Source organism: Dromiciops gliroides, chromosome 3 (assembly GCF_019393635.1).
Source record: "Dromiciops gliroides isolate mDroGli1 chromosome 3, mDroGli1.pri, whole genome shotgun sequence".
In the NCBI taxonomy this organism is placed as follows: domain Eukaryota; kingdom Metazoa; phylum Chordata; class Mammalia; order Microbiotheria; family Microbiotheriidae; genus Dromiciops; species Dromiciops gliroides.
The window spans coordinates 547,240,838-547,261,330 of NC_057863.1; the positions used below are offsets into that span (position 1 = coordinate 547,240,838).

General features: G+C 42.6%; 1 protein-coding gene and 1 pseudogene across 3 annotated transcripts in view; one reads left to right on the top strand and one right to left on the bottom strand.

The window, feature by feature from the left end:
* Positions 1-3,784: 3,784 nt before the first annotated feature.
* Positions 3,785-4,640, bottom strand: LOC122749930 (annotated as a pseudogene).
* Positions 4,641-18,964: 14,324 nt separating this feature from the next.
* Positions 18,965-20,493, top strand: part of UVRAG (UV radiation resistance associated) — a 372,875-nt gene continuing 371,346 nt past the window's right edge. For 2 of the 3 annotated variants that reach the window (XM_043995097.1, XM_043995099.1), the window contains exon 1: positions 18,965-19,527. In XM_043995097.1, coding sequence (XP_043851032.1) covers positions 19,399-19,527 — 129 coding nt within the window. In that variant the 5' untranslated portion in view covers positions 18,965-19,398. The remainder of the gene's footprint in view (positions 19,528-20,493) is intronic. The other variant, XM_043995098.1, reaches the window with a different exon arrangement.

The following is a 20,493-nucleotide window of genomic DNA, read 5'->3' on the forward strand; positions in this document are numbered from 1 at the left end:
AAGAGGCAACATAAAAAATGGAAGTTTTCAGGGATAAAATAATCCCCAAAAGGGAAGAGATGCTAGGCAGAAGGGTGTATGTATAGAGCAGGGACAGCCTATCCCAAGGAAGACAAGGAGCAGAAACCTGAGAGGTTTTCTGTACCACCATAATCCATCATGAACCAGTTTGGCTGACTATTATTTTCTCAAGGATGCAAGATGGTCCAGTGGAAGGCATGCTGGTTCTGGAGGCAAAGGATCTGGGTTTAAACTCGGATGCTTCCTACCTGGGTGACCTTGAGCAATTCATTGAACTGAATTGTACAAGGAGGTGAATTGACTTGATGGCCTCCAAGGCCCCTTCTTTAGATCTATGATCTTTCTTTCTTTCTTCTTCTTCTTCTTCTTCTTCTTCTTCTTCTTCTTCTTGGCAATTGGGGTTAAGTGACTTGCCCAGGGTCACACAGCTAGTAAGCATCAAGTGTCTGAGGCCAGATTTGAACTCAGGTCCTCTTGAATCCAGGGCCGATGCTCTATCCACTGCACCACCTAGCTGCCCCAGATCTATGATATTTAGCTTTTTGTCTCTCACACCTCTTCTTTCTTCTTTCTTCATTTACTTGATCCAGCTCAATAAAATTAAGTACCTCATTCATTCCTTTATCTAGTCCAACCCCTCTGTTCTATACATGAGGAAACTAGAGGTGAAGGGTCTTACCCTTGGAGTTCCTCCAACTCTAGTTTAAGACCTTGTCACTACTTATACTGCTCAGGCAATATAAGATGTTTCAATACCAGTACTTCCTCTAAGGTCCCCTAAACACTAGGGCCAGTCTGGTAGGGTTCATATACTTTAAGATATAGTCAGTTGTTTTATTTGGTCATTTTTTAGTAGTGTCCAACTCTTTATGACCCCATTTTCTCAGAAAAGATACTGGAATGGTTTGCCATTTCCTTCTCCAGCTCTTTTTAGAGATGAGGAAATTGAGGCAAGGAGGGTTAAGTGACTTGCTCAGGGTCACACAGCTAGTAAGTATCTGAGGCTAAATTTCAATTCAAGATGAGTTTTCCTGATTCCTGGCCCAGCACTCTATCCACTGTACCACCTACCTGCCCCAAGACAGAGGCAAACAGGGTTGAGTGACTTGCCCAGGGTCACATAGCTAGTAAGTGTCTATTGTTGGATTTGAACTCAGGTCTTCCTGACTCCAGGCTCTGCACTCTAGCCACCATACCACCTAGCTACCCCTAAAGATACAGTCACTGTACCTTTAATCCCCCTTCTCATCATTGCTTTTACTAGTAAACAGCTGGAATGCTCTTCACCCTCCTTTTGGGTTCCAATAAGGAACTTGAGGTGAATGTCCTCTGTAGGCTATATATGTAGCCTAGTGGCTGTCCAGGTTCCCTCAAATATTTGAGTATGGTAACAGGGGGGCATTTGATCTCTAAGTTGGGTAAAAGATCAAATGTAGGTCCCCGGAAACTCTCTAGTAGGAACCACCATTTTCTGTGCTAGATACTTGCCGGTGTAAAGAATTAATTGTTATTTGAGGTTTTTATGCCTCAGCGAGCACTGGCCTGGGGCTCCGCAAACCACACGGTGCTTCACCCACTGGTTGTAGCCATTGCCAGGGCTCTGGCACCTCACGTCGTCACCACTCGACAACGCCTACATGGGCCTGGCAAAATTATAATGATTGGAAGCCTGGTGAGGGCAGTCATGTGGCTGTCAGAGCGGCCATCCCATTGGCTGGGGCTGTGTGGGGTGTTTCTAGGTTTGGGGGAGAATTGGGCCTTCTAGGTGGAAGTTGGAAAGTGACAGGCATTCTGCTGCGTATTTTCAGATGATTCCTGGGCAGTGGTATTTTTTCAGGTATTATAATTTCCCTTTCCCTATTTTATTTCCTTTCCCTTGATCCTACTGATCCTGTTTGTGGTTTTCTTTAAGTTCATTCTTGTTAAAATAAATATTGTTCTGTTTTGAGGGAGGCTGCTGGTCTCCTTCCTTGCCCCAATATTGCGGGGAGCCACTTAGCTAGCACTCCCCAATTAAAAATTGGTCCCCACACCGGTCTTGCATTCATTTTGATGGCATACTCTAAAAATGGTTCTAAATATTTCCTCCCAAGGAATCAGACTGTACTCAGAGTCATAACTGACAATTTTTGATCATGGAACCACACAGTTGTGGGGAAAGGACTCAGCTTAGGTTCAAGAAAAGAGGAGGAGGGGATGCCCCCATGAATTTTCTATACTGCCTAAGGGCTGGTTTGTAAAAGCATGGTGGATGCTCAGGGTATATCTGGTGAAGAAGGAAGCATGCCCCTGGACACTGAGAAGTTTCTATTTGCGAGAAAGAGTAGTCTGTGATAAGTCCCAAAGTAGGGGGTTGAGAAGGATAGAGGGGGCAGCTAGGTGGCACAGTGGATAGAGCACCGGCCCTGGAGTCAGGAGTACCTGAGTTCAGGTCCGGCCTCAGACACTTAACACTTACTAGCTGTGTGACTCTGGGCAAGTCACTTAACCCCAATTGCCTCACTAAAAAAAAAAAAAGAGAGAGAGAGAAGGATAGAGGAGTAAGCATGCCTCAGAATAGTGCTCTCAGGGGGCAGCTAGGTGGCACAGTGGATAGAGCACTGGCCCTGGATTCAGGAGGACCTGAGTTCAAAGCCAGCCTCAGACACTTAACACTTAACTAGCTGTGTGACCCTGGGCAAGTCACTTAACCCCAATTGCCTCACCAAAAAAAAAAAAAAAAAAAAAGAATAGTGCTCTCAGCACCTTCTAAATTCTTGCTCTATTGCAAAACCCTAGTGGCCCTTGGTTGTCCATGGTATGGATCAGATTTCCATGAAAATAGCCATCATGTTATGTTGTGGTCCACCTGGGGCTACAATACCAGTCTTGAAGCCTGCCTTACTGTGTGAGCCCATCTTTCCAGGGACATTTGGTTACTGACAGAGAGAAGAAGGGGCTTATACCCAAATATTCCTGCCACACTCTCCATAGTCCAGCCCTCATTCCCTAGAAAGGACTTCATTCATTTTTATTGTTTTTAGAGGGTCATTGTATTTATTGTTTTACAGAAGAATTCCCAACGCTGATCATCATAACTACCAAATAGTTGGATATACAAAGTATATGTAATGTTTAAGTCCAAATGGGAGAAGTAATTTTTAAAAAGATGTAAATAGGGGCAGCTAGGTGGCACAGTGGATAAAGCATCAGCCCTGGAGTCAGAGGACCTGAGTTCAAATCCAGCCTCAGACACTTGACACTTACTAGCTGTGTGACCCTGGGCAAGTCACTTAACCCCAATTGCCTCACCAAAAAAAAGATGTAAACACACATTTATGATCCTACAAAATAGCATTTAAATGAGCCCTTCTGGGGGGCGGCTAGGTGGTGAAGTGGATAAAGCACCGGCCCTGGATTCAGGAAGAGCCTGGGTTCAAATATGGCCTCAGACACTTGACACTTACTAGCTGTGTGACCCTGGGCAAGTCACTTAACCCCCAACTGCCCCACCAAAAAAAAAAAATTAGCCCTTCTAAGTTTATCTGCCTCTTTGAATCCACACTGTTATTTTTCCCCCCAATCAATAGGATCAATATACTGAATCATCATCAGTTCTATTATGTGATAATGGTTCACATTAAATTAATCCATTTTCCTAAGAGTTTTTCTTGCCTTCTCTATCTGGCCTGGATAAAAAGACAACAGTGGTCCAAAATGGTAAGTATGGTTAAGTCTTCTACATGATCTATAGTCACTGTTTCCATTTTTAGTAAAGATGTGCTTAGAGTACTTTCTTCAATGTGTTGTACAACACAAACACAAAAGCTCCACCCCTGCCTCTAAGAACATTGGACCAGGCACCCCTAAAGGCAACTTTGCTCCCCCGTCTTTAGCCGTCTTCCTCCAGCAGTGAATTATCCTCACGTACATGATAACAGCTCCTTTGCACCCAGGTTGAGTCATCATTTGCTGCCTTATCAAAAGGATAGGAGACAGCTTGTGCAATCAACCAGCTGATCCCATTCTGAGTGCTTTGGGGCTCTGTGAACCCACCTTCTGCTGTGTCATAGGTTCCAAAGTAGGCTGCTCCAGAGATAATGATGCCCTCCATGAGACATGGAAACCTTGATACAAAGCCATGAATTCCATCATACTTGCTGATTTTCACAAGGCAGACTCCCAAGCCTTTGGATTTTCCCCTCAATGCCAGATTTCCCAACACCAGCTGCTAAGCAGGTTCTCACAAAATCCAAGGGAGAGACAAAACAAGAGGTTCCAGCTGCACCACCAGAGGCAAGATTACGAGCACAACACCTCCCAAACTGTGCAAACTTATCCCCTCCACCCCAAAACAACTGCTTATACTTATTTTTAAATAAGGTAAAATTAAGGGCCTGGGCGGGGAAAGATCTGGTGACATTTGGCAAAGTGACCCCGACATTTGTTCCTTTGGAATTTGGACCATACCATCCACTACACCTTTGTACTGCTTATCAGCAGCAATTTGTTTGCTGGCATTGCTTCACTTGCAATAGTAGTCTGACTCTTCGGAAGGGGGCCCCTGAAGTCTTGGAGATAGTAGCAGTGATACCACCAGCCAGGAAGCCCTTTGCAAAGAAGAAGGCCTGTTCTGTCATGGTTACAGAGTGGGCAGATGGTGGAGTCAGAGGCAGAGAGCCAATATGAGAGGGTCAGAACCCAGAAAATACATTGCTGCCTCTACAGCTCCTTGCCACAGCAAAAATAACCCCCCACCCCCGTAAATTCATCTTTCGAATGTAATGAAGGGTGTTGTGGCTCACAGGGAGGCAGAGTAGATACTTCTCTCGTGTCTCCTCCCTTGACCCTTCTCCAAGGGAGACTTTCATTCCTAACAGAAGGGGGAGAGGAGCCCTCTATCACCACCAACCAGGTTGGGGCCAGAAGTTGCCCCCTCTACATTTCTCTGAAAGAGGGGTTACCAGGTTAGAATTTTATCTATCTGCTCCCTTAAACATCATTAGTCTAGGGGATATAGTTTTAAGGTTCAATCTAAACACCTGATCTCTATTTATCAATGGAGAAAAGAAGGACTCAAGCTCTATATCTAAGACTTAACTCCACAACTCTGTTTCCACCAAATATCAGTTCCACAATGAACAGACACAGAAAATAGCAAAGAAACCCACTTATCCAAGTCAATAGCAAAAATGTAATGAAAGTACATATAGGAGAATATAGACCAGACAATAAAGAGTGAAGGAGATCTCCTTGAGAATGAGATAGCTCAGCCCAACCAAAAGAGAGATTCCCAGATACTACCTAAAGGGAAAATTCCCTGAAGTCTTTAGTGTAGTGATCTTTGGATAGGGAGTTGGCAGCCTCTCTCATCAACATCTTCCCAAAATTTTAATCTCCCATCACTACTCTGAGGAGAAGTTGAGATCACCCATCTTCTCTCTCAAAGCTTGAAACCAAAAGAGCTAGCATCTCTTGTTCCTCTTTCTTTCTTTCCTTCCTTCCTTCCTTCCTTCCTTCCTTCCTTCCTTCCTTCCTTCCTTCCTTCCTTCCTTCCTTCCTTCCTTCCTTCCCTCCCTCCCTCCTTCCTTCCTTCCTTCCTTCCTTCCTTCCTTCCTTCCTTCCTTCCTTCCTTCCTTCCTTCCTTCCTTCCTTCCTTCCTTCCTTCCTTCCTTCCTTCCTTCCTTCCTTCCTTCCTTCCTTCCTTCTTCTTCCTCTTTCTTCTATCTCTGCCTCAATGTCTCTGTCTCTCTGTCTCTGTCTCTCCACCTCCACCCCTCATGCAGGCTCATGGCATTGATCTCAATCAATGATTAGAGAGTGGGGCTCAGGTTACAAATGGATTCCAAGTCTAAGGAAGGGAATTACCCCATCCCTGGGTATCTCTCCAGGACTTTGGAAGTATCCACAGCTTCATGGAGCTCATGTAGAGCAGCAGCTATAGTCTTTTCCCCAGAACACCTTACCTTGCTGAAGAATTAATTCAGGACTCCAAGTTCTCTTGTTAAGTCAAGGCATTGTTGTTTATTCTCATACCCCCATTAAAACAAAAAGCACCACAACCAGAGTCTCCACCACACTCAGCAATGTTGTTCATTTTTATAGTTTTTTGCACTGGATTGAGAAGGTTTAAGATAAACAGGGAAACATGGCATTGGGAGATAAATAAGGAGAGTACAGAGTTGAGTTAGCATGGCTCACTGACTAAGTTTGTGGTTGGAACATTCTGGGAAAAAGTAACACTTTAACAGGAACATTGATTACAGTGTGCTGGGCAGATGCTTCCCATTGTTCTGCCTGGAGGCAGTAAAGTTTCTCATGGGATAGATAATTTCTCATAGACCTTCAGGGTACTAATGCAGTAATGCCAAACCCTAGAAGAACAACTAATCAGGCCCATCATCCTGACTGCATAACCCAAGATTCTTTACCCACCTGAGTTCAAATTTGGCTTCCAACACTTATGTCACTCAACCTCTGCCTCAATTTCCTCAACTGTATAATGGGAATAATAATAATCATACCTACATCCCAGGGTTGTTATGAGGATCAAATGAGATAATATTAGTAAAGCACTTAGCACTGTGCTTGGCACATAGGAAATGCTTTTCCCTTCCCCGTTCAGAGTCTAATGTCCATAGTAAAGTCTCATCAATGGTACTTTTTGCCATAATCCACTGATATCCTCTTTTTCTTTTCTTTTTTTTTTGCAGGGCAATGAGGGTTAAGTGACTTGCCCAGGGTCACACAGCTAGTAAGTGTCAAGTGTCTGAGGTCAGATTTGAACTCAGGTCATCCTGAATCCAGGGCTGGTGCCCCTAGCTGCCCCTCAATAAACTAATTTTTTTTTTAGTGAGGCAATTGGGGTTAAGTGACTTGCCCAGGGTCACACAGCTAGTAAGTGTTAAGTGTCTGAGGCTGGATTTGAACTCAGGTCATCCTGAATCCAGGGCTGGTGCCCCTAGCTGCCCGTCAATAAACTATTTCTGAAGGTCCCTCTTCATCTTTGTTTACCAGTCCTCAAATAACTAAGCAAGTATTTTTATTGCTTACCCCCAACATGAAACATTACAAGGCTTACTAGGTTCATGTCTTAGAACTTCCAAGGGACTCTGTCCAGACTTGGCTACAATAAATATAGAAATTCAGTGTTTTACATTAAAATCCTGGACAACTCCCCCCCCCCTCAGTGTAACCCTCTTAGGGAATAGCTCATGATGCAAAGAGCCCCAGTGCCTTTGGGGGAATTTATCACCCCACTATCTTACTGCCCTCATATAGAAGATCTGGAAACTTCAACATATGAAACAACCTTGGCACTGTACCCAACTCTCCATGCAAGCACAGGAGCAAGGCTTAAAGGAGAGACAAATAGAATTCCTTTCAGAGGTCATAGGAAATATGTCCACTGAGCAACTGTCAATGAACAATCCCTCCCCAGAGACCTCTATCACCTTAGTCAGTTTGACGCATGTCCTAGGTAGGGCTCCCAGCAGTTGGTGCTTCTTGCCTCTCAGGACATGGTGCCTACTCCCACTCTCCCAGGTTCCCAGTGGGTAAAGTGGCTAGCTTTTTTTGGTGGTCTTTCTTTCTTTTTTTTTTAAATGAACACATATTTTATTGATACTATTATTAAAATATTACAACTAGTGATTCAGCCTCTGTTGCCCCCTAGTTTCCTGATTGGTTGGCCTCAGCTTTGCTTCATTTGGCTCTGTCTTCATGGCAACTGGTACAGCAAATGTGCCCTTTCCCTCTGCTCTCCTCAACCTACTTCCCTATCAATACATTTCACATCGGTTACTTTCTAAACTCTGGATGTCACTTGCTTATATGTATTGTTTTCTCTTATTAGAATGTAAGTTTCTTGAGGGCAGGGACTAGATTCACTTTTGTACTTGAACCCCAGTACTTAGCACAGTGCTTGGTATGTAGTAATGGTTTACTTAATACAGTTTTTCCATTCATTCTTTCTTTCCACACTCTCAGACCACCATTTTCTCTGCCAGGAAAAAGGAGATGTGTTTCATCATCAGTCCTCTTCAGTCAAGATGGGCAATTTACACCCATCTGAGTTTGATGTCTTTTGGGGTTGTTTCTCCTTGTCAATGGACCAGAACCAGCCTCTAATCTGTGAATGGCCAGAGCTGAACAGAGAAGACTAGAGACAGGTGAGTCACGAATTAAAGGGAAGTTTTATTTTCAGAGTGAGGAAAATGGCTTGCAAGCCAAGGACATCATGTGCCAGGGTCCGTACCTAGTGGGGAGGTCCAGGCCTGAGGCAGTTTGGGGAGATCTCAGTACTTATATTAGTGGCTGTCCAGTGAGCTGTAGCCCTGCCAATGAAGGGTAACAGGAAGAATGTGACAAGTTTGATTCATTGCAGGACTTTCCTAGTTTGTCCAGTGCTTGTCCAGCTCAGAGAACACCTGGTGAATTATGTGATTTTACCAGAGGGTGGGTGCAAAGGATTGTTGTTTTGCCAAGCTCAGGGCACAGCTTTCTTGCTGGGCCTTAGCTCTGGAAAACGGGGATGTCCTAATATTTTTTTCATCCTTATATTGCTGCAGTCATGATGTCTTAGGCTCTTGGCTCAGTACAAGAGTAGTCACTTCAGGGTTTCTCCATTGTTTCAGAAGACACAGACAGGCTTGTTCTATGTTATACCTCAAACATTAGTATGTTTTCTGTTGTGAGCAGGAACCATGCCACAAGCAAAATTATCAGAATGAAAAAAAAATAAAACCTCAACTTGGCCTTTTTGGGGGGGGGCAGGGCAATGGGGGTTAAGTGATTTGCCCAGGGTCACACAGCTAGTAAGTGTCAAGTGTCTGAGGCCGGATTTGAACTCAGGTACTCCTGAATCCAGGGCCGGTGCTTTATCCACTGTGCCACCTAGCCGCCCCTCAACTTGGCCTTTTAGTGTTTGAGGTATAATGCAGAACAAAGCTGTTCCTTCTGAAACAACAGAAAAACACTGAAGTCACTACTTTGCTCTTCTCAGATCTAAGATGGTCTCTGTCAAGGACATTATTGTTTAGTTGTTTCAGTCATGTCTGACTCTTTGTGACTCCACTTGAGATGTTCTTGGTGAAGATACTGGATTGGTTTGCCCTTTTCTCCTCCAGCTCATTTTACAGATAAGGAAACTGAGACCAACAGGGTTAAGTGACTTGCCCAAGGTCACACAGCTAGTAAGTGTCTTAGGCCAGATTTGAACTCAGGTCTTTCTGACTCCAGGCCCAGCATTCTATCCACTTTGCCACCTAGATGCCTAGGGACATTACATTAGGACAACCTTTTCCCAGGCTCCTAGACAGTGTATTTTCTGCCCATGTGGCACTTGCTGAACACCTAAAAGTTTAACAAATTACTCTCCCAATCTTCCCAAGTTCTTTTAAATGCAAGTGGGTTGTTTATTTAAATTACTCAGGTATATCTATGTGAAAAATGCTCTAAATAATGTATAATTAGAGAAATGGAAATTAAATCAGTTCTGAAGTTCTACTCCACACTCATCAGATTGGCAAAGATGGCAAAATAGGAATGCTGGAGAGGCTGTGGGAAAATTAGGCATGCTAGTGCACTGTTGTAGAGCTATCAATTGGTCTAGCCATTCTAGAAAGCAATTTGCAACTATACCCCCTAAAATCATTAAGCTACAATTAGTTCTTATGAAGTAATACCAGTACTAGGCCAATACTCCAAGAAGATCTAAGAAAGAGGAAAAGGTCCTATATGTACACAAATATTTATAGCAACTTTTATTATGATGGCAAAGGCCTAGAAATTAAAGGGGTGCCTGTCAGAGAATGGCTGAACAAATCATGTCATGAGAATGTAATGGAATGCTTTGTATTTTTTTAATTCAATTTTATTTTATTTTTTATTTCAAATTCTCTCCCTCCTCACTCATTGAGAAGGCAAGAAAACCAAATCCCATTACTAATATATATATATAATTATGCAAAACAAATTTTTGCATTAGCCATATCCAAAAAAGAAAAAAAAAAGAAAAAGAAAAGAGACAAGGAAAGAAAGGAAAGAAGAAAATATTTTGCTCTGTACTCTGAGTTTATTACTTCCCTCTCTGGAGGTGGATAACATGTTGCATTCATCATGAATACTTTAGTATTATGTTTGTGTTAAAGTTCTTAAGTCTTTCAAAATTGTTTGTTTTTACAATGTTGATATTGTGATATTGTTCTCCTTGTTCATTTCACTTTATATCAATTCATACAAGTCTTCCCAGGTTCTTCTGAAATTATCCCCCTTCTTCGTTTCTTACCACAAGAATTGTGTTGCAAGAAATGAGAGATGATTTCAGAGAAACCTGGGATAACTTATATGGACTGATGCAGAATGAATTGAACAGAATAATTTATATCACAATATCAACATTATAAAAAACAATTTTGAATGACTTAAGAACTCGGGTCAATGCTATGCTCAGTTATGGTCCCAAAGGACTGATGATGAAAAGTGTTACCCACTTTCTGGCAGAGAAGTGATGGACTAATATGCAGAATAAGAATACATTTTTTGGACAGGAAAAGCATGCTAATTTGTTTTACTTGGTTATGCTTCTTTGTTTTTCTTTTTCTTTTCCTTGGTAGGGGAAAATGAAAAAAATGCCTAATAATTGAAAAAAAATTTAACTAAAAATATTCTTGGGGTTGTTTCCCTTTGACACATCTATGGATGAGCCACCCAGTGATGATATAAGGGAAAAATTAAGTTCCTCCTATATAACAGTATAAACAACAATAGCAATAACTAGCATTTATAGAATTTGTTAGGGTTTGCAAGATGCTTTACAAATAGTATCTCAGTTTGATCCTCACAACAACCCTGGCATGTAGCTATTATTATTACACCAATTATACAACTGAAGAAACTAAAGGAAAGAGAGCTTAAATGATTCACGCAGGGTCACACAGCTAAATTGTCTGAGGTCAATCATATTCAAACTGAGGTCTTCCTGACTTCAAGTTCAACACTCTATGCACTGCGCCACCTATCTGCCAATCAAGAAAAACTTCATAATTGCTATAAGAGCTATCCCAAAGGGCATTTTTGCTGCTTTTGGAGCTCTAGAGTGGGGCCCTTTTTGCTAGACTAGATCTTTGTTGTTTTTTGTCTTGTTCTACAAGAGGACCATAACATTAGGTGAATTGGATTTAAGTGAGGAAGGGCTATGCAAAGTCACCACCCTCACTTTCTCCTCTATCTGGTTCCCGCAGCAAGATATACATTAGGGTGACTGGAGATGGTCCAGGATGCAGTAGATCTTGGCTTTTTGAGCTAAGGCCTCAGTTTGTGTGAGGCAACACCCATTAAGTGATTAAGGCTAGGTAGGAAAGGAGGCAAAGAATGGCCTCTTTTCCTAGTAAAAAAAAAAATAGATGGGGGTTGGGGGGGGTGGGGGGTGGGCTGAAAGAGACCCTCAGGGTCTAACCTAAAGAGATACAATTGCTATTTAGACTCACTGACAACCATCTAGAGGTCAAAAAATTATGGCAAAATGAGGCCTGGGCTGGGACCTGCTGTTTGCCAATCAATGAAGGCCGAGTGATTTAGGTTTAAGGAGTGGTCCTTAGAAGGTATCTTGCATGTAAACCCCAAGAAATCTTTTAAGACTTTTTTTTCCTCTTTTTTCCTTGGTAGTATTTTATTTTATCTTCCAATTACAAGTAAAGATTGTTTTCAATATTCATTTTTGTAAGATTTTGAGTTTCAGATTTTTCTTCCTCCCTCCCCAAGATGGTAAGCAATCAGATATATGTTTTATACACATACACGTACAAACACAACACACACATATAATGTACAATTATGTTATTCTTGTAAGATTTCTGCAGATAAATTTGCATTTCTTTATGCAGAGCAACCACAGGTAAGGGTATGATTCCCTATACATAAAGAGGCTGGACAATCGCTTGTATTCTCAAGGAGAATGCTGTTCAGGTAATTTGGACAAGATGCCCTCAGAGGTTCCTTCCCACTTGGAGATTCTATGAACGCCCTCCCTTTACAACAGAAAACTAGACCACAGAGAGGTAGAGTGACTAGCCCAAAGTAGCAAGGAACTCAGATTTCCTGACTCTCAGCCCTTTGCCTTTTTTTTTGTGGGGCAATGGGGGTTAAGTGACTTGCCATGGGTCACACAGCTAGTAAGTGTCAAGTGTCTGAGGCAGATTTGAACTCAGGTTCTCCTGAATCCAGGGCCGGTGCCACCTAGCTGCCTCCCTTTGCCCTTTCTATAACTCTTGGGAAGGGCTATTTGCTTTGTTCTGCTTATATGCTTTAGTTCCTGGGAACCTGGTGGAACAAAGTGTTTCAACTGTCACTTCAGTACAAAAGCCAATTCACCAAGGAATGAAAATAAACCAGGTAATTCTCTATATTGATGTAACTCATTGTTCCAAGAACTCAACCATGCCCTGTTTGTTCTAACTTCTCTCTAATTTGGAGAAGGAATACAGATTTATTACTACCTCTCTTTCTATACCTGGAGGTAGCTTAGGCATGGAGAAATGAAGTATCATCTTTCATGCCAGGGAAGCACACCCAAACATTCATTAACCTACCCATCCATCTATTTGTCAATCTAATCCAACAAGCAGTTTTTATCCATTTTTTAAAAATCACCAACAAAAAAAATGTCAGTTTGTCAAAAAGAATAAGGAGAAGACTGAATGCGAACCCTTGAGCTTCTGTTATGTACAGTTTTCTTAAAAGTACATATTGGGGCAGCTAGGTGGCGCAGTGGATAGAGCACTGGCCCTGGAGTCAGGAGTACCTGAGTTCAAATTCAGCCTCAGACACTTAACACTAGCTGTGTGACTCTGGGCAAGTCACTTAACCCCAATTGCCTCACAAAAAAAAAGTACATATTAAATTTAGTGTATATATTTAAAATATATAAAGGTATATAAAATAAACAAATATAAAATATATTAAAAGTACATATTAAATTAAACGTGCCATTGTACTTAGTATTGGGAATACAAAGCCAAAAAGAAAACACAACTCCTGCTGTCAAGGAGCTTACATTTTACAGGTGGGTGCAACATGCAAACAGGTAAGTATATATATGACCATGAGGAGAGAGAGATAGAACACAAACAAGAAAGTGGATCGGGAAGGCCTTCCCTTGAGCTAAGTCTTATCTCTGCACTTCTTGAATAGTCAAAACTTTTTATTCCTCACACTCATCATGCTTTTTATGTTGGATTCCCTCCACTTGATTCACTACAATTTGGAAATACATACTTGTCAATGGAAATGATTTTGTATGTAGGTTCTTGCACTTGATTTATCCAGGCACGAGCAAAACCTGTAAAGCAAAGATTCTTTTCCATCTTGTACTGTCCTGTCTATTCTCAGAGCCACCACCCTAGAACAGGTCTTCATGATGACCTTTCTGGATTGTTGCATCATATATATATATTCTTTCCTGAGCTTTTCTTGTATATCACCAACTACCTTTTAAATATTTTGAAATGGTTGTCTGATAGGCATCTTAAACTCGACATCTTTTTTTTAAGTTCAATAGGTTTTTCTTCAAACTTACCTCCATTCCAAACATCCCTATTCCTGTGAATTATCCTCTCAGTCACCCATGCTCACAGCTGAGGTATCATCCTTAACTCTTCTCTTTCCATTACCCTACACATCCAGTCAGATACTAGATCTTGTCATTTCCCCCGCCCCCAACATCTCTCACATACATCCTCTTTTCTCTACTCACACACTTGTCCCACTATTCAGGCCCTTATCACCTCTGATTTGTTTCCCCACCTTAAGTGTTTTTCCACTCTAATATAGTTCACTGTTGTTGTTCAGTTGTTCAGTTGTGTCTGACTCTTTGTGACCCCATAGCACACCACAGGTCCTTCTGTCCTTTACTATCTCTTGAAGTCTGTCCAAGTTCATGTTCCTTGTTCCCATAACACTATCTATCCATATCACCTTGTATCATCCCCTTTTCCTTTTGCCTTCAATCTTTGCCAACATCAATGTCTTTTCCAATGAGTCCTGTCTTCTCATTATGTGACCAAAGTATTTAAGGTTCAGCTTCACTATTTGACCCTCTAGTTAATAGCCTGAATTATTTTCCTTAAGTATTGACTGATTTGATCTCCTTGATGTCCAAGGGACTTTTAAAAGTCTTCTCCAGCACCACATTTGGAAAGTGTTGATTCTTTGGTGCTCAGCTTTCCTTATAGTCCAACTTTCACTACCATATATTGCTACTGGAAAAACCAAACTTTGACTATACAGACCTTTGTCAGTAAGGTGATGTCTCTGCTTTCTAGTATGCTGTTCAGCTTTGCCATAGCTTTCCTTCCAAGGAGCAAGCGTCTTTTAATTTCATGGCTGCAGTCACTGTCTGCAGTGATCCTTGAGCTCAAGAATATAAAACCTGAAACTGTTTCTATTTCTTCTTCCTCTGTTTGCCAGGAAGTGATGGGACTGGTTGCTAAGATCTTAATTGTTGGTTTTTTTTTTATGTTAAGCTTCAAGACAGCATTTACACTCTGCTATTTCACCCTCACTCAAAAAGTTCTTTTCACTTTCTGCTATTTGAGTGGTGTCATCTGCATATCTGAGATTATTAATATTTCTCCCAGCAAACTTATTTCCAGCTTTTTATTCCTTTAGCCTGGCATTTGGCATTATGCACTCTGCATATAAGTTAAATAAATAAGGTGACAATATACAACCTTCTTGTATGCTCCTTTCCCAATCTTAGACCAATCAGTTGTTCCATGTCCAGTTCTTACTGTTGCTTATTGGTCTCCATACAGGTTCCTCAGGAGACAAGTAAAATGATCTGATATTTCTATCTCTTTGAATACTTGCCACATTTTGTGGTTATCCACACAGTCAAAGACTTTGGTGTAGTCAAAGAAGCAGTAGATGTTTTTTTTCTGGAATTCCTTTGCTTTCTCCATCATCCATTGAATGTTGGCAATTTGGTCTCTAGTTCTTCTGCCTCTTCAAAAACTAGCCTGCTCTTCTGGTAATTCTCAGTTCACATATTGCTGAAGCCTAGCTTGCAGAATCTTAAGTACAACCTTGCTGGAGTGTGAAATGAGTGCTATTGTTTAGTAATTTGAACATTCCCTTGGCATAGCCCTTTTTTAGGACTGGGACATAAACTGATCTTTTCCAATCCAGTGGCCATTGTTGTGTTTTCCAAATTTGCTGGCATATTGAGTGCACCACTTTAACAGCATCATCTTATAGGGTTTTAAATAGTTCCACTGGCATTCTATCACCTCTGAAAGCCTTTATTGTTAGCAATGCTTTGTAAAACCCACTTGACTACATTCTTCAGGATGTCTGGTTCTAGATCACTGGTAATGTTAAAATCTTTCTTGTAAAGTTGTGTGTGTGTGCCACCTTTTCTTAATCTCTTTTGCTTCCATTAAATTCCTACCACTTTTGTCTTTTATTATACCCATTTTTGCATGAAACTTTCCCTTTCTTGAGATCTACTATCTTTCCTGTTCTATTGTTTTCTTCTATTTCTTTGCATTGCTCATTTAAGAAAACTTTATCTCTCCTTGCTATTCTCTGGAATTTTGCATTCATTTGGGTATATCTTTCCCTTTCTCTTTTCCCTTTTGCTTTCCTTCTTTCCTCAGCTATTTGTAAAGCATCATCAGACAGCCATTTTGCCTTTTTGTTCTTTTTCTATGGAATTTTTTTGTTGTTGTTGCGTTTGGTACAATATTATGAACCTCTGACAAAAGGCGATCCACTGGAGAAGGAAATGGAAACCACTCCAGTATCGCTGCCAAGAAAACTCTAGACTAAAATGATAAAATATATGTCATCAGAAGATGAGACCCTCAGATTGGAAGGTATCCAATACACTATTGGGGAAAAGCAAAAGACAACTCCAAGTAGCTCTAGTACTAATGAACTGGCTGGGCCAAAGCAGAAAGGAAGATTAGCTACAGATGCACCTGATGACAAAAGGAATGTCTGATGTTGTAAAGATCAATATTGCATAGGAACCTGGAATATAATATCTATGAACCAAGGCAAGATGGATGTGGTGAAATAGGAGATAGAAAGATTAAACATTGACATCTTTGATGTCAGTGAACTTAAAAGGATGGGAATGGGTGAATTTAATTCTGGTGATCATTACATATACTATTATGAATAAGAATCCCATAGAAGAAATGGAGTAACCCTCATAGTCAACAAGAGTGTAAGAGAAGTAGTACTTGGATATTATCTCAAAAATGACTGAATGATATATGTTCAGATCCAAGGCAAACCATTCAACATTACAGTAATACAAGTCTATACTCCAGCCAAAGAGGCCAAAGTTGATCAGTTTTATGAAGACCTACAACATTTTCTAGAAATAGCACCAAAAAAGATATCACATTCATGATAAGGGATTCAAAAGCTAAAGTATGAAATCAAAAGATAATTGGAATAACAGGCAAGTTTGACCTTGGAGTACAAAATGTAGCAGGGCACAGACTATTAGAGTTTTGTCAAGATAAATTGCTGATTATAACACTTTTCCAAAAACCCAAAAGGTGACTCTACACAGATGGTCAAGAAATCAGATTGATTATATACTTTTCAGGCAAAGGTGGAGAAGTTCTATACAGTCAGTTAAAACAAGATTTGGAGCTGACTGTGGCTCAGATCATGAGCTTCTTATTGTAAAATTCAGACTTAAATTGAAGAAAGTAGGGAGATCCATCAGACCATATAGTTATGACTTAAATTATATCCCTTATGAATATGAAGTGGAGGTGATGAATAGATTTGAGATAAGATTTGGTAGACAGAGTGCCTGAAGAACTATGGAAAGCATTTCATGATATTGTACAGGAGGAAGCAACAAAAAACATCCCAAAGAAAAAGAACAAAAAAGCAAAATGGTTATCTGACGAGGCTTTACAAATATAGTCCATACAGGTGCCAAATTAATTTTCTTTAATCATAAGCCTGATGATTTTTCTCCTTGTCCCCCACTCTGCTTTCTCCCATTCAATAAATTTCAGTGGCTCTCTATTACCTTTAGAATCAAATAGAAGCATTGTTGATATTTAAAGCTCTTCACAACCTAATCCTTTCTTGCCTTTCCCATCTTATCATTCCCTTTACACACTATATTGTGCCCATATTGGCTGTTCCTCACACATAATACTACTTTTTCCCATCTCTGTCCTGGTTGCCCCCCATACCCTGGAATGTTCTTCCTCCCTACCTCTACTTCTTAGAATCTCTGGCTTTCTTTAAGCCCCAGAGCAAAGGCTGTTTTTTTGCTTTTTCTTCATTTCCTCAATATTTGGTACTTTGCCTCAATATTTGGTACATAGCAAGAACTTTACAAATCCTTGTTGATTTCTTTATATGGGACCTTTCCTTCTGTCTTTGACTTCCTTGGGTCTTTGTTCAGTCAGATTGCTAGGTTAAAGGATATGAAGAGTTTAGTGACTTCTAACATTGACCATTTCTGTCATTTACCATTTGTACCACTTTGATTGAATCCCTTTATTTTATAGATGGGGAAACTGAGTTCCAGAGAAGTGAAGCGACTTGTCCAACTACATCACACAGGTGGTAAGTAAAAATTGAGTACTTTCTGCATCATTTCACTGCCTCTCACACAAAGCTCTGCATATTGGGAGATATGTAGGCAACTACTGGGTCATTGAACGTAGTGGGTGCCTTAGGAAAAATTTTTTTTCTATCAAGAGTGCTTGTTTTAAGCATTCTTTTTGGAGTTTAACTCCTTTTGGAGTTTTGGAGTTTCTCCTTTTGTAGAACAAGCACAACAATAAAGTTAGGTTATTGTTTCTACTCCAACAGCAAGTTTCACAGCAGAATTTGAAATGGATGTTGTGGGGGAAAAGACTGGAAAGTTAGGTTGAAGGCTTGAATGCCAGACTGGAGAATTTGCTTTATATTTGATACCAGGTTTGGAGTCTGAAGATGAAGATTCACAGTATCACAGGATTAGGAATTAACAGGGACCTTAGAAGTCATCTAGTTCAATTCCATTTTATAAATGAAGAATCTGGAATCCAAGAGCTATTAAATGAGTTTTACAGGTAGTAAGTAGCAAGACTGGGATTTAAACCAAGTCTTCCAATCCAAAACCTATTGCTTATTCTACTTCAGTAAACTGCTTCTTGAATTAGCTACTTAGTAGCTATGTGACCTTGGGCTAACAGTTCATCTCTTTTCCCAGCTACATAACGGGGATGACAAAAATACTTGCATGCTAGTCAGCTGTTCAGAGGTGGCTTTTGTCATCTTTATTATGTTTAGATTGTAAGCTCTGCTGGCAGATTGTAAGCTCCTCTACCAAGTACTTTAAGTCTTATCCTTATTTTCCGGATGAGATAATTGAGGCTTAGAGAATTAAGTGATTTACAGGTATTGACTGTCAAAAGCAGAATTCCAAACCAGCACTTTCTGACTCCGAGTCCAGCCTCTCTATTAGGTGCACCAAGCTAAATGTTTGCTGAGTTGCACTACTGCTAATTATTATTTATTATTTATCAGGCAATGGGGAGCCGTACGCGGCGTTCAGCAAATGTTTGTCAACTAGAAGTCAGTCCTCTGTTGCTGTCGGGGCCCCACGTGTTCTCTCTCACAAGTACAGTGATTCTAGCACCCTTTGCTCCCCGCAGCCTTGTACCTTTTACAGTTCCGCCCCTCTAGGTTACTATGGTAACTGTGTCCGGGCGGAAGTGGCTGAGGGTATAGACTGTCATTACTCAGATGACGCTACAGCCACCTGCACGTGACAGGGGAGACCCAGGGCGCTCCTCCTCCGACCCCTTCAGTTCTCGCCTCTCTCTCCCCTTAGCTTCGATCGACGGCGACCTGGACCAATAAGCTAACAGCATCTGTCACGAGGCCCTGCCCTCGCGGGAGGCCGCAGACCAGTCAAAATCGGCTCCCCTGGCTTCAATCCTGCTTGACCGACGCAATTTAGGCCGCTCGGCGGGTCCCCAGCTTCCTTTCCCCGCCCCGCTTCCCGGTCTTCCTTAGGAGTGATCGACGGAACGTCTTTCCAATAGCACTGGGTTGAGGCTGCGTATGGTCCCGCCCCCTGTGGAGCGGGGCCAATGAATGCGCCTGGTCTCGGCAGCGGCCGGCCCGGGAGAGAGGTTTTGCACTGCGGTAATATGGCCCTTCCGTGAGGAGCTGTAGCGGCGGCCCGAGGAGGAATTGTCCGCTCGCCTTCCGACGTGCCGGGGGTTTCGAGGGACTGAGTGCTCCAGAGGAAGAGAGCGGGAGAAGGAGGAGGACGAGGACGAGGACGAGGAGGAGGAGGAAGCGGCGCGGGGCGCGGATGCGGGAGAAGCGCGGACGCCACCGCGGGGCAGCCCCCGGTTCGCGATGAGCGGCTCGGCCGCCGCCGCCGCCGCCGTGGTCGCCTTGCCCGGCGTCGGGGTGTCCCCGCTGGTCTCGGGCCCCGCCGCCGCCGCCTCCTCGCGGGCCCTGCATGTGGAGCTGCCATCGCAGCAGGTGAGCGCGGCCGCGCGCCGGGCGTCCGTCCCGGGCTGCCTGGGCGCTTCCCCGTAAGGGGCCCCTCCCCGGAGCCGCGGAGGCTCTGGGGTCACTCTCGCTTTTCCGGCTCCCCACCACTGTCCCCTCTGGGTTTCATCGCCCCCTCCCCCCCAGCTCCGTTCCCTCAGGGCTTGGTAGTCACCCCTCCCCGTCACTTCTGGACTTCATAGCTACCTTCCCCGCCCCCCCGAACTTCATAGTTAGCTCCCTTACAGCCCCTCACCCCCGAACCTTCTTGGATTTATAGTCACCGCTTCCCCTTCTAGGCGGACACTCACTACTGTCCCTTCTGGGCTTCATGGTCATTCTTCACTAGTGTCCCTTCTAGACTTCATCGCCCCCCCCTTTTTACTTTTATTATTATTTTTTTTAGTGAGGCAATTGGGGTTAAATGACTTGCCCAGGGTCACACAGCTAGTAAGTGTTAAGTGTCCGAGGCCGGATTTGAACTCAGGTACTCCTGACTCCAGGGCCGGTGCTCCATCCACTGCGCCACCTAGCTGCCCCCCCCCCTTTTAACCTCTTGGCTTCATAGTCACAGGAACCCCCCCCCCCACTCCCCCTTCATGGTCACAATCACCCCCCCCCCACTGTCCCTTCTGGGCTTTAGAGTCACCCACACACGCACCCCCGACACACACACTTTTCCTCTCAAGTTTTCATAATCACCCTCCTTTCCACTCCCCAACCTGTCCTTTTAAGGCTGGTCATACTCTCCTCTCGATGTCTCCTCAATGCTTCACAGTCATATACACCCATACCTCCATTCCTTTAGCCTCATCCTTGGGGGGGGGTGGTGGGGGTGGTGGTGGTGTGTGTGTGTGTGTGTGGGTGGGTGGGGGGGGGTGGTGGGGGTGGTGGGGGTGGTGTGCAGTGTAGCCAACTCTTTCCAAGCCTCAGGTTCATCCTTCCTTCTTAGAAACT